We start from the raw sequence: 14910 nt of genomic DNA on the forward strand, positions 1-14910 counted from the left end.
ATATATATATATATATCACATGTATATATATTATTGGTGAAATTAATAAATTCTGTCCTTTTATAGAGACCGATTATTTTTAAAAATTGAAGATAATTAATTGAAAACGAAAAATTCTTTATAGATTTTTTTGCTCTACTTCGCTATTCACTTCAATCATTAGTCGAATTCTCTCTGATTCATTATCAATATTTATAAGGTATTCATGAGAAAATGAAATTTAATGAATTCCATTTCTTCATTTCAACAAATGAATAGATCAGCGCGCGCGAGAGCGCGCGCATAGATCTTGTTTACTCATAATTACGATTCAATTCGTTTTAGTGTGAATTTCTGGAATTCAATGTTTGTTGATACTCAGGTAAAAGTGCGTGGCCACCCTGTTATCAATTTTTAATTACTTCACACGGTAGTTCAATTGATCTATTGTTCATCTCATCAATATAATTCCATACTTAGAATCATCTCTTTGGTAGATATCTTCTGAATAATTGATGTGAATTCAAAATTGATAGGACAAGCTGTAGGCAATTGTGAACGAAACATCAAAGTTGAAACGATTTTCCTTTAAAGAAGTTTCTTGATAGTTACCCTCAAAACCATTTATTAATTAGATAATTTAACAATGAGCAAGACGATCTGTATCCATCGAAATGTGCCAGCGCGGCTTTACAAATTGGAGAAACCTAATTACGAAAAATTGATCCAAAAGGAATGGATTCTGTTCGAGAAGATAAACGAATATCCGTTGGAATGAAATAGTAGTTCAATTCATAAATAAGGAAACCACGTAAAGCTCCGAATGACATGAATTTCACAATTCCAAAAACAATTTTGATTCAGATCAGTCAAACCGTCATTAATTCAGTAGCGAAGCGGTAAAACGGGTTAAGTCGATTTTGACTATTGGCCAGTTGTTGACGAATATCTCAGAATCTAAAAGAGATACAAAATTTTTTGTCACGACCTTTTTTGTAGAGTCAACTGAGGGTTATAAAACAGGTCGTGAGCAAAATTTTGCTATCTCTCTTAGATTCCGAGATATTCATGAAAAAATGGCCAAAAGTCAAAATCGACTCAGAATGTAAAAGTAAAAAAAGTGGGTGTCAGGCAAAGAGGGTCATATAAGGGGTAAAAACGGTGATGAAGCATAATATATGACTTATATTTAGACCCTCATTGACTGATACCCACTTTTTTCACTTTTATATTCTGACCCTCATTTTTTAACCTTCACTTTTTGCCCCTTAAATTTTGACACTTAGCGCCCGACCCTTATATTACACTTAAGAGGGCTTGCTACAATCCAGCCTGGTACAAAAAATCATCTTCGAATTGAAATACCCATTCCCCAATTGAGTATAAAATATACTTGAATCAAGTATATTTTATACTCAATTCAGATATTTTTTTCCGTGTGTAAAGAAACAGATCAGATTCCTCAATCTATAAGAATAGCATTCTTCTGTTGTTCAAAAGATTTGAATCAGGTAACACTCACAATATTTCATCAGAAAATTCTTATCCCTATCAAATCAGCCTTCAATCCTCCATCAGAACCACTTCATCAAAATTGTAACTGTCTACTTTCCACGAAAATACATCATGTACAATAAAACCATTCCAAATTCCCCAGATCTCCATATCAACGTGGACGACCGAATATTATCCAACCCAGTCTGATATCTCAATCATCCCTACTGCAATTCAAAGTAGTTTCCTTTTATATGGTTTAAATGTCATGACGTGTAGAGAGGAAAATGGGTCGGGTCAAAATATACTCCCCTGGCAAGTGGTATTTATGTAACCACGGGGATGTAATGGTTGGTCTACGAATACGCCTTTGAATAGAGGAGGGATGAATGTGAGGCGTAGGAGGGATTCAAGGGGGTTGCAAGAAGGGTGAATTGTGTAAAAGAAAAAGTGGAGAGAGAAAGGGTCTGGAAAACTGAGAACACGTTGGCGGCTACAAATCTACCTACACTCTGCAAGCTCAAGAGCTGAATATATGGATCTGCACTTCAGCGCCCTATCCATTTCTATATTTCAGAAAGTTTTTTTCCACGTTTCTCTCCGTGTTTCTTTATGCATCCATACTAATCATTCCATTGGGGTAATGTAGCACGTGGAGAGGAGGAAAAATGCCTGATGAATTGATGGAATCTCTCGGCGAAGTGAGCATCAAAGATGACTTGCGCATTTTTTCCATTAGTGGACTGAATATTCTGAGGGAATTGAAGATAGCGATGCAAATATTTTCATTGCAGGGGACATTTCCGGTTGAGAACATCCCTGACGACCCATTCATCTCCCCAACTTTTGGAGGTGCTGCGGGAAGTTTCCTCACTCCTGGAAACATTTTTCGATTGTATCTCCAAAAGTTGAGGAGATAAATAAATCGTCAAGGTACGTATCTCTCGGAAATTTCTGTTGCAATCCAACAATCCTTCTTGAGGTTTTCCACATGAGGTGAATTACGTGCTCAGGAAGCTATGGTGAATACATCATTAGTCGGATACTTTTCGGTCAAAATTACACTGTTGACAATTTTCATCTGCATTTTCCATGCCAAATTCCGGAAATTTTTATCGTGTTCAAGTGCTACTGACATTTCAGGAAATATTGTCATTGAAAAATCAAATATTCCATTGATTGTCTGTTTAAATGATCTAAAAATCAATAAAATACTTGATTTTTCAGTTCAATTATTCTGTGAAAATTCAGGGAAATTCAGGGAATAATTGACAATTCATGTCATGTTGGGTCTGAATATTCATGTTTTATTTCCCCCTAAAGATGATTCAATGTTACTCTTATGAGAATTACTATCATACTTTCTATGAAGTTTCAAAAAAATTTAAACAGCGTAGGATGAAGACGGGATTTTTTGTAGTGAATATTGGAAAGTGAAGACGTCAGACTGATAGGGCGAGGTCATATCCCAACCAATTACATCGTGAATAGCCTATTTAGTAGTAAAATATTATTCTAAGAAATTTCTAGTCACGAAGTTGTTTCAATTGGATAGTTGAATTATTTTTGACAATTGGTTGCCTAAGTGCTTAGGATTGATTCCATTTCCATTGTACCTATTCTTTTAATTGCTGATAGATCAAAGTAATATTAATATGCTGCTATAATTTATGCATTTTTATTGGATTTTGAGCTACCAAAAACTTTATTCACGAAAGCTTTAATTAAAATTGCATGGAAAAAATTTGAAAAAATTCATAGCCAGTCAGTATTATCTAAATTCACTTTCGCATAATATTGATATTTTTCCAAACATTTCCCTCTTATAAATAAATAATAAAACTTGTTTGCAAAACGGAAATTACAATGGAAATGTTGATTTTCACATAAGACACTTGATTAAATCCTGATTTTTAAACATTTCTTCTTTGAAAAACCAAAACGATAATTAAATTTAAAAAAAAATAGAATTCCGAATCTAATCGAGTTTTCTGCAATTTTTCTGCAGTTTTCAATAATCTTTGAATTTACCGTAAGGCTAGAGCTACTTTAAGTTCACTCCGACGTAGCACCAGTTGATGTGAAGGGGATATTTCAATCGCAAGAGATTGCAATTCGTAGATATGTCAAAATGATTGAAGAAAGATAACTGACGACATCTGTAGGACATTTACCTTATCCCAAAAAAATTAATACAAACTTATCTCCTTACTTCACATCATTAACCAGCTCTTTCTACCTCATTTCCCAGGAATATCAGTCTTATTCTCGAAAAACTGCAAATCCAATTCACATGGTTTCCCTCAAGAATAACCATCATCATTACCATAAAACTTTGACAATTCTCTTCCATAAAAGTGTAAAAATTCTTACCAGCAAAAACTGCTGTGCTATTATGCTGTGGATCATACGGACAGAGACCGAGGCCATCAGTGTCACCACCTCCAACGTAAGAACCATCCTGCAACAAAAGGGAGAAAAAATATTGAAGTTTGTCAAAAGAAAAGTGAGAAAACCAGATGGGTGCGCTCATGTGATCGTACGAGAATTTCTCAAATATCCCTTTTTCATTCTCCATTCCTCTTCCAAACTCTTTACTCCATTTTCCCTCTTCTTTTTGCCCAACGAAGCTGTCGAAATATTGTTCAGAGGAGCGGGATTACATACTCGGGGATTCCCCTCATAAAATCCAAGTGCACGGGATAAAAAGAGAGGAAAGGACCAATGAATACAGAATCTCTCGCGTTTGAACTGGGCGCAACGAACACGTCGTTGAATATCGAATCGTTGAATATGAGAAAAGCGACGGAGGGAGGGAAGGGGGGGGGATTGGCTGGGAGAGTGTTATAGTGTAGAAAGCCAACGATTTTTATTGGCAGCCATTCTACGGATGTATGTACGGGATACAGAGAGACGCATCGACGAGAGGGAGGATGAGCTGGATAAAGTTTTCTCTTCGCGTTCGAGTTGATCCTTACTATTTGAAAGGGGGGGATTGAGGGGGGGTATCGAGTTTCTCACCTTCAGATTCATCATATGTTTTTGCAGGGGGGTGAGGTGGGGAGTGGAGGAGTGGATTTATTCGATTTTTAGAGTGATTCCGGGGGGTGAACGATATAGAAAAGCTGGGGTGGTGATTATTTCCCAGGGGGAGATTACATGTGGGTGAAATTAATGCATTCTATCGCGGAAAAAAATACCTGAATTGAGTATGAAATATACTTCATTCAAGTATGTTTTATACTCAACTGGGGGATCTGTATTTCAATTCGAAGATGATTCTTTTGTATCAGGACGGGTTGTAGCAAGCTCTTTTAAAGTAGCTCTACCCTTACGGTAATTTCAAAGATTATTGAAAACAGCAAAAAAATTGCAGAAAACTCGATTAAATTCGGAATTCCAATTTATTTCTCAATTTAATTATCGTTTTGGTTTTTCAAAGGGGAAATGTTGAAAAATCAGGATTTAACCCAGTGTCTTATGTGAAAATCAACATTTCCATTGTAATCAAAGATTAAAATCTGATTTTTTCTTCATTAGATGTGAAAAAATCAGGAATTCTTTTGACACCTCATAAAAAATCATCCACCGTTTTGCAAACAAGTTTTATTATTTATTTATCAGAGGGAAATGTTTGAAAAAAATCAATATTTTGCGAAATTTAATTTAGATAATACTGACTGGGTACGAATTTTTTCAAATTTTTTCCATGCAATTTAGTATTATCTTTCGTAATATTATAAGAATTAGTAAATTAGTAAATAAGTAATTTCTTTAGTAATATTATAAGAAGTTGCACCTTACAGTAATTTAGATTTATTTATCGTAATTGAAATTTGAAAAATAATATAATAGTTGGTGATTTCTCAATTATTGGTTGATAAAATAATTCGGAATTAGAAAATTTGAATTGATGGTTATTTTTAAAATCAACAAATTGGTGAGTAATATTAACAATTGACTTATTCCAAATTCAACTGTAATTCAAAATTTCGATTATGCCGATGTCCGAAGTGTAATATAAGGGTCTAAATATAAATCATATATTATGTTTGATCACCATTTGTCGCCCTTATATGACCCTCATTGCCTGACACCCATTTCTTTTACTTTTATATTCTGACCCTAAGTGTTTATCCTAATATTCTGACCCTCTTTTTTTTAACCCTAACATTCTGACCCTCATTCCTTCAACTTTACGTTTAGGCCCTCAGTTTTTAACTCCAATATTCCGAACCTCATTTTTTAACCTTCACTTTTTGACCCTTATATTCTCACAGTTGGTGTCTGACCCCACCGGCCTGTTACTACTCAAGTATATTTCATTCTTGAATCAGGTTTATGCACATACTTGATTGTGGTATAAAATATATTCAATTCAAATTTTTTTCCGTGAGTGTTGCAGAAATATGGAGATTTTTGGGGTATGTTTTCTTTGCACGGGCCAAATCGATGATATATGTCAGTTTTTTATTTACGCAGGGAGAAATATACGTGAAACGATGGCCTACATATCTTAATAATGAAACAGAAAACTAGTCAGTTAATATTGTCCTTCGTAGAAACATGGGAAGATGAGTGAATTAAAGAAGTAATTGTTCCTTCAATGATTGCAGAGATTATAAAAGCGATTTGATACACAAAAAATGGCGGTGGTACCTTGAATTGCGATTGTACGCAAGAAATATTGAAATCCGCTAGCAATTGACGGCTTTATGTGTTCTCTCTGGAGAGGCTGCGCGGGGAGAAAAATTCCAGATGAAAACCACACCTCAGCGACCTATTTTGGTCAAGTGCTTGTGGAGATATGACAACAATAAGTTTTTTAGAGTGAAAACAATTTTTTGTTTGCTGAGTGCGAACGCGGAGGGAAAATAGGTCGGTGTCAGCGGAAATTTTTCTGGATGTACGAGAACTCCATCCGCAATTTTTCATCTCTTTTCATTTCAAAATTATCCATTGAGAGTACCTTACTGTTAGAAAATTACTTCTTAAAGTTCGGGTGAAAAATCTTGAAATTTTTTATAATGACGAATTGCCATTAAATTTCACGTGAAATTGCAATTTTTAGATTCATTCACTGAGAGAAAAATTGAAATGCAGTTCCATTTTTTTATTTTTCTTTATATTTTCCCCTATATTTTTATAACGGTGAAAAATTCGGGAGTTAATGAACCTGGAGAGTCAATGATTCATAAAATGGTTAAATGTTTGCGAAAAAATTGGAAGGAATGGGGTTTCTAGAATTGAAATCCAACGATATAAGATGGAAAGGTGAGGCCATGTAGCCGGAAGAAGAGGTTAAAAAAAGCAACCGCAGCAGCACTAATTTTTCCTTTCAATGTATGACATTGAAAATTATTCGAAATTGTGACAATTCAGGGAGCTATTGTTCTTAATTTGTCATTTTTCCTCATTTTTCAATTGAAATTTGATTTCAAATTGAATTCAAATTCACAAAATTAAAAATTGAAATGCAGCTCTTATTTAACTGAAAATAAAAATCTTTTTTTTTCAGTTAAATGAAAAAACGTTTTTAAAGGTTTTCTTCTCTAAATTCTAATTCTCTTTTTTTTTAAGAATTAATTTTAATCCCTGTTGTTCCAATATGTCGTTTTCTGAAGATTGATATAATGATGATAATTTGTGATTTCAACTTACTGTTGCTATAGTGTTTATGCTTCTTCGAACTCATAGGTAATGAAGGGCTCCAATAAGTGTCTAGTTACTGTTGTGTTTTTTTTCATATTTGAAATTTCTTTGGTTTAAGATATTTTTGTCATAATCTTTAAATAATTAATGGGTTAATAAATGGGTATGTTTTACAATTTTATTGATATTTATGCTGGAATAGATTAGAAATAGAATTGGTATTTAATAGTACTTCATGAATATTTTAGTTTCTACGTAGAGAATAAATGAACGCCCTGATGAAGAACACTTTGTGTTGAAAGCGTTGGCAAATAGCGGAAGAATTGTTTTTTCTCTCGATTCTCTCCTTTTTCAATTCTAATTAAAATTCCTGTTATGGCCGTTAATGGCTGAGGAAGTGGGAGTTTTTCGAAGATGAAAAAATACTAAATCAGCGTTGGCAAACTCCATTTTTCCCTATATTTTCCCCTATACTTTTACGACAGCGAAAAATTCGGAAGTTAATGGACTTAGATCCTTAGTGATTCATAAATTGGTTAAATTCTTGCGAAACAATTGGAACGAATGGTTTCTAAAATTTAAATCCAACGGTATGAGAAGGAAGGCGAGAACGTGTAAACGGAAGAGGATAAAAAGAGCAACCGCAGCACGAGTTTTTGGTTAAAACTCGTTATCTCGTGTGTTTGAGTTTCTTAACTTTTCACCTAATTATCATTAATTTGAAAAGTTAACGAAACCACCGGTAGTTATAACCATACCAACACCCCGCACTGAATCCGTGCAACACTCCAAGCTCTTCCTGTTTTGTGAAACCAGTGGCTCACTTTCAGGTGCTAAAAAACTTTCTGAGAAAAATGAACTCTAGTTTATAAATTCGTTTGGACAAAACAGTGTTTTTTGCTCTTGTTTTCACTCTTCTTCCTTCGTTATTCCTGAATTTAGGGTTTTGTCGGGGATGAAAATTTCCGGAGATAAATTGGAAGATCTTGAAAGGCCTGTCGCATCAATTCTCTGGGAATAAAAAGGATAGGGGCTGGCGGAAGAGAGCGAATACCGCGAGCCAAGAGGGAAAGAATGAATCTTATCGGTTTTCTTTGGCAAGTAACGTATATCATTGGACTCTGCCACTGTCGCACGAACTAATGGACCGTTATGGTTCTCACCTTCAACTTTTTCAAGTTGAAGAGGTTTTTTAGGGGTAAGTTGACACTGAGGAATTTATTGATAACCGAGAACGGAGGATTTATCAAGGATGTTTGTGATTTCGGAGAATATCTGAAATTGTCAACAATGTTTACAATTTTTTGCTAAAAAAAATTTCTGATACACATTTTGGAAATATTTATCGAGTGAAATTTCATCATTGAACACTCACAATTTTATTTTTTATCAATGGAAACCGTAAGTTTCAGTTCAATTATTCGTTGAAAATGATTAAAAATCATGAAAATTCAGGTAAATATATTCTTGAATTTTCAATTAAATGAATATTCTGTGAAATTTGGCACTAAATATCTTTATAAAATTTTTATCCAGTGAAATTTCATCCTTGAAAATTCACAATTTGAGGAAAAAATCGATGCAAATCATAAGTTTCAGTTCAATTATTCCATGAAAGATGATAAAAATGAGAGAAATTCAGGTAAATATATTCTTGATTTTTCAATAAGATGAAAATTCAGCAAAATTGTTAGAGATGCTTCAGACCCTTCAGACCCTTATCCGGATCCTCGCGAACCCTGAAAATTTTTGCGTTAGCGGAACTACAATTCTATTATACTAGGGGGGCTACACCCCCTGCTCGCTGCGCACACCAACCCTTATATGACCCACATATGACCCTCACGATCCTTATTCTGGCCCTTATGACCCTCAGTTTCTGACCCCCGTAACCCTTATTTGGACTTTTACGGTGTTCCTTGTGACTTTTATCCATATCTTAATCTGATCCTTGTGACCCTTATTTAGACCCTTAATCTAACCCTTATTACCTTCATTTGAATCCTGAATCTGACCCATATGACCCTTATTTAGACCATTATTTTAACCCTCATGGCCCTTAATCTGATCCTCGTGACCCTTATTCTAACCCTCACGGCCCTTAATCTGATCCCAGCGACCCTTATTCTAACCTTCGTGACCCTTATTCTGACCCTTCTGACCGCCATTCGGACCCTCGTGACCTTCTGACCCTTGTGTTCCTTATTCTGACCTTCATGACCATCATTACCCTTACTCTGACCGTCGTGACCCTTATTTTAACCCGCAAGACCCTTATTTGACCCCTTACAGTGATCCTTGTGACCTTTATCCGTATCTTAATCTGATCCTTGTGACCCTTACTTAGACCCTTAATCTAACCCTTGTTACTCTAATTTGGACCTTTAATGTTGCAGTTTTAATTTCGAATACCAAATTTTCATCACCAGAAGTCGAGTTGAATTTTTATAATATACAGAGATTTAAAAACAGTCAAATGAGTGGCAAGAAGAGTAGAAATTATCAAGTCTTCAGCAAAATTCCCGCATTCATTCCTCTCTCGAAATGCCCGGATAGGTTGCCGATTTTTGTTAAACAAGATCTATGCGCGCGCTGATCTATTCATTTGTTGAAATGAAGAAATGGAATTCATTGAATTTCATTTTCTCATGAATACCTTATAAATATTGATAATGAAGAGAATGATAATGAAGATAATGATAATGAAGAGAATTCGACTAATGATTGAAGTGAATAGCGAAGTATAGTAAAAGAATCTATAAAGAATTTTTCATTTTCAATTAATTATCTTCAATTTTTTAAAATGATCGGTCTCCATAAAATGACAGAATTTATTAATTTCACCGATAATATATATACAGAAATTATGTCACTGAAGAATTTGAAAATGCCGCGTGTTTTTTTTGTGAATAACTTCGTGTCACATATTGACCAATCAGATTAAAACAACTTCACGTTAAGTTCATCTTTAGTAAATAGGATTTTTGTTAAATAATATATTTATTACATGAAGGTCGTCACATAACCCAGTTCATCCGACTGATTAATCAACTCTAATCACACATATATAGCTAATGATTAATGATAGCTGCATAGGTGTTTAATACATAAGGTGGACCATTGGTATTAAGGTATGCGGAGCAATCGAGCGAATAGTGATCGACCGGGGCGATATGTCCGCATACCTATCGGCTACAATTGCACCCATAGTGTTTGCCCAGCCATACGATGATTCAAATTTCATCGTCTACACTCTCCTCCCCCCTTCCACCGTGTGCTCATATGTCTGATCCTACTGCATGAATATGCAATATTTATTATCCCACAACTCACAACACGCTGACCCAATTTTAAGTTTTAATCGGACGATATCGCATTAGTCGCTCGATATTTTATCGTTTTCCCAGGGCAGTTTCGGTGATAATTGGGAAAAGTTAAAAAGTGGTATTGTTTGTAAATATAATGGTTGAGTTTTATTGGCAGCTGGGATTTATTTTTCAGGAATATGTGGAGCTCATGATGTGAGTAAATAATTGGGGGTTAGAAAATTCAGTCGCTCATTTTTTTTGTACATTTTATTGTTTTCGGTGGAAAGGGGAAATTGCATTTAATGGGAAATGAGAGCAAATGAATTCTGTTAAGAATTTGGAACTTCACTAGGAAATTTTTGTCACGTAATAGTTCCAATGAAATTTCAAGCAATTTCGTCATTGAAAATTCAAAATTTCAGGGAGAATTCAACGCGGAAACAAAATATACTTCAATTGAGTATATTTTATACGAGTATCCGATATATGCCTAAATCGGATTGAAGGATAAAATATACTCAATTCAAGAATATTTTATTCTCGAATGGTGGATGGGTGTTTCAATTCGAGGATGACTATTTCGTATCAGCCCGGGTGGTACCAAGCGCTCTCAAGTCCTATTTTACTAAAGATGAAAGAAACGTGAAGTTGTTTTATATCGAAATATCTCGAAATTGATTGGTCAATGAGTCACGTGAAGTAGTCGCTGAAAAAAATCCCCGGTATTTTCAAATTCTTCAAATGGCAAAAAAAATTTCCGCATCATATTTTTCATTTTTTCATGTGTGAAGTTTATCTTTATATCAAAACATATCTAAATTGCCTAATTGTGGATTATGAGAAAATAAACATAGTATTTATAAATTTTTTTAACGCACAAATTATTCTTCACTTCCCAAATTTTAATTTTTTTCATATTTATCATACGCAAAAATAATCAATTCTTGCTTCTCAGATTTTCATACATATAAATCCTAAATTCTACAAAATTCATGAAAATTCTTCGGTTTCCCAAATAATTCGAGAAAAATCTTTGAAGAGCTACGGTTATCTGGAAAACTGAAATTTTCCGAAGAATCCAAGAAATTTTTTCAATTTTTTGGAAAATCAATTCATAACCCTCCCCTCATTTTTTAACAATTACAGATTTTAATCAGATTATTTTTAGAAGTAAAAAAAAAAGAAGTAATCGAAGATTAAAAATTATTCATTGATGCTTCACTCTTCATTCTCTTCATTTTCTTAATTCTCTTCAAGTCATTATCAATATTTATAAAACATCTATGAGTATATGAAGTTTAATAAATTCGATTTCTTCAATTCCACAACAAAAAGACAAGCGCGCGCGAAAGCGCGCGCACAGATCTAGTATAATATAAGGGTCAGCCACTACTGTCGGACTGACGAGTCCGTTCCCTTCGTTTTCAGAGGTGGGAGATGTGGATGTGCGTGGGGATTAGCCAAAGTGGGGGTAGCTTCGAAGGGAACGGACTCGGCAGTTAGTCTATAAGTGTGAGAATATAAGGGTCAAAAAGTGGAGGTTAAGAAATGAGGGTCGGAATATTAGGGTCAAAAGCTGAGGACCTGAGTGTAAAGGTGAAGGCATGAGGTTCAGAATGTTAGGGTTAAAAAAAGAGGGTTAGAATATTAGGATAAAAAAATTAAGGTCAGAATATAAAAGCAAAAAAAGTAGGTGTCAGGCAATGAGGGTCATATAAGGGCTAAAAACGGTGATTAAGCATAATATATGATTTATATTTAAACCCTCATTGCCTGACACCCACTTTTTTTACTTTTATATTCAGGCCCTAATGGTTTGACCCTAATATTCTGACCCCCATTTTTTAACCTCCATTTTTTGACCCTTATATTCTGACACTTAGTGCCTGACCCTTTATTACCTTTATATTACATTTAAGAGGGCTTGCTACAACCCGGCCTGATACAAAAGAATCATATTCGAATTGAAATACTCATCCCCCAATTTAGTATAAAATATACTTGATATTTTATACTTAATTCAAGTAGATTTTTTTCTGTGAATAGAACTTCAGCAATTTCAGCAAATGAACTTGAATTAAATTATTGTATGAAAATTAACATAAATCAGAACAATTGAGATGAATGTATTATCGAATTTCCAATTAATTGAATATTCAACGTAATTTGATGCTGAATATTAATTTTTCCAATAAAAATTCAAGGAAGTTGGGAATTGTCATCTTCCTGCTATTTAAAAATGTAGAATTCTATTAAATTCTCCGTGAACTTTCACGGAGAATTTAATAGATTTAATTTATTTTAATTTATTTTCACGATTTTTTCTCCTGAAATTTAATATGACTCTCTTGAAAATGACTAGTGAACTATGCATGAAGATTCATTTTTCTTCTGGACTCGATATTTCATTATTATCCCAGGGTAGGTTCGGTGATAATTGGGAAATGTTAAAAAGCGGTATTGTTAGTCAATACAATGGTTGAGTTTTATTACCAGCGGGGATTAATTTTTCAGGAATACGTCGACCTCATGATGGGAATAAATAATTGGGGATTGGAAATATTTAGTTGCTCATTTTTTTGTGCATTCCATTGTTGTTTTCTCTGAAAAGGAGGAATTGCATTTAATGAGAAATGGGAGAGAGAAAATGAATTCTGTTAAGAATTTAGAAATACACTTGGACATTTTCATCACATGATAGTTCCACCGAGATTTCAAGGAATTTAATCATTGAAAATTCAAAATTTTGTGGAAAATTCAATGGAATTTCAGCGAACATTCTACTTAATTTGGTTTTGAATATTTATTTTTTGATAGGAAATTCTAGAAAGTTGGGGAATTCTCGTCACCCTGCTGTTCAAAAATTTAGAATTCTATTAAATTTTCACGATTTTTCCTCCTGAATTGAATTTAATGTAACTGACCTGAGAAGTATCCCTGACCAAGGGAAATTTTTAAGGGGGGGGTTTTAGTTCTGGGTGTGGGTTTTTTTTTCCTGGTCTATCATGGAGCTCATGATGTGAACAAATAATTGCGGATTGGAAAAATTCAGTCGCTCATTTTTTTTGTACATTTAATTCTTTTTTCGCTGGAAAGAGGGAATCGCAATTAATGAGAAATGAGAGCAAATGAATTCTGTTAAGAATTTAGGAATGCACTTGAAAATTTTCATCACATAATAGTTCCACCTGGATTTCAAGGAATTTCGTCATTAAGAAATCAAAATTTCATCGAAAATTCAATGGAATTTCAACAATTTCAACGAATATTCAACGTAATTTGGTTCTGAGTAATGATTTTTTTATTGGAAATTCGAGGAATTCTCGTCTCCTTGCATCGAAAAAATTTAAAATTCTATTAAATTTTCAGTGATTGAATTCAATATTACAAGGGTCGAATTTTGTCATTAAAAAATCAAAATTTCATGGAAAATTCAATGGAATTTCAACAATTTCGGTGAAGATTCAACATAATTTGGTTCTTAATATCAATATTAATTGATTTTTCGATAGGAAATTCGAGAAAGTAGGGGAATTCTCGTCTCCCTGCTGTTCAAAAATTCAGAATTCTATTAAATTTGCAGGGAATTTTGAATTCTCAACATTTTTTCCCCTGAACTGAGATGACATCACTCTCTGAAAATTACTAGTCAACAGGCCATGAAATCCAATTTTTCATCCAAAATTTAATTTAAATAATTGTGTTTCACTAATAATATTTTGCTTGTAATGGGATTACAATTATTTTTCTGTCACTCCATTGCTGAAATACAAATCACAAATGGTGAAATGTCAATGGATTTTAAAGCACTCGCAACAATTAATTACGCCATTAATATCCCAAATATGAAAATTGAAAAGCACAGGGTGTTATCAAAATACGCCTTTGACACCTTTTAATTTAACATGCATTCGGGCTATTCGACTCGATTGGCTAACCCCACTCCCATTCAACAGAGTACACTCGAGAATTTGGAGGAATGGGTTAAAATATTCCTGTTTTTCCCAGTGGCCCACAACTCGCCATGACCTCATTTCAACTTTTAATCGAAATTATTATATTATCCCCGAGGATATTTCTCCGGTTAATTACATTGAACATCATACATCAAGTATACGCTCATTTACTCTCATAATATTGAATTACGAGACAATGAAATAATATTCCAATAAGCTTCATGATCATCATGAATAGGATTTTCTGGTGACAGAATATTCAGTTATCATCTGAATGGAGAATCGTATAGATGGATAGTACACTGAGAGAAAAATTTCCGAATATATAGACCATATTTACTTGAGGGAAATAAATGATTTTCAACGGCTTAAGGGGAGACTACTATGAGTTTTAAAAGTCATGAGCGATTGGAGTGAGATTTCTCATACCTTCAAGATTGATTATATATATCGTCGCATTAAAATCAAAGGGGCGTAAGTGCCATTTCTCTGAGATTTTTTTGTCTTAATACCAAAGGGGC

At 33.9% G+C, this 14910-nt stretch overlaps 1 protein-coding gene across 1 annotated transcript in view; it reads right to left on the reverse strand.

The window, feature by feature from the left end:
- LOC107037754 (semaphorin-1A) overlaps positions 1 to 14910 on the reverse strand; it is a 295040-nt gene that overhangs the window by 18719 nt on the left and 261411 nt on the right. The window contains exon 7 of the mRNA XM_015256484.1: positions 3847 to 3934. Coding sequence (XP_015111970.1) covers positions 3847 to 3934 — 88 coding nt within the window. The remainder of the gene's footprint in view (positions 1 to 3846; positions 3935 to 14910) is intronic.

The sequence above is a fragment of the Diachasma alloeum genome, unplaced genomic scaffold (assembly GCF_001412515.2).
Source record: "Diachasma alloeum isolate Michigan unplaced genomic scaffold, Dall2.0 Dall_scaffold_00269, whole genome shotgun sequence".
Classification (NCBI taxonomy): Eukaryota; Metazoa; Arthropoda; class Insecta; order Hymenoptera; family Braconidae; genus Diachasma; species Diachasma alloeum.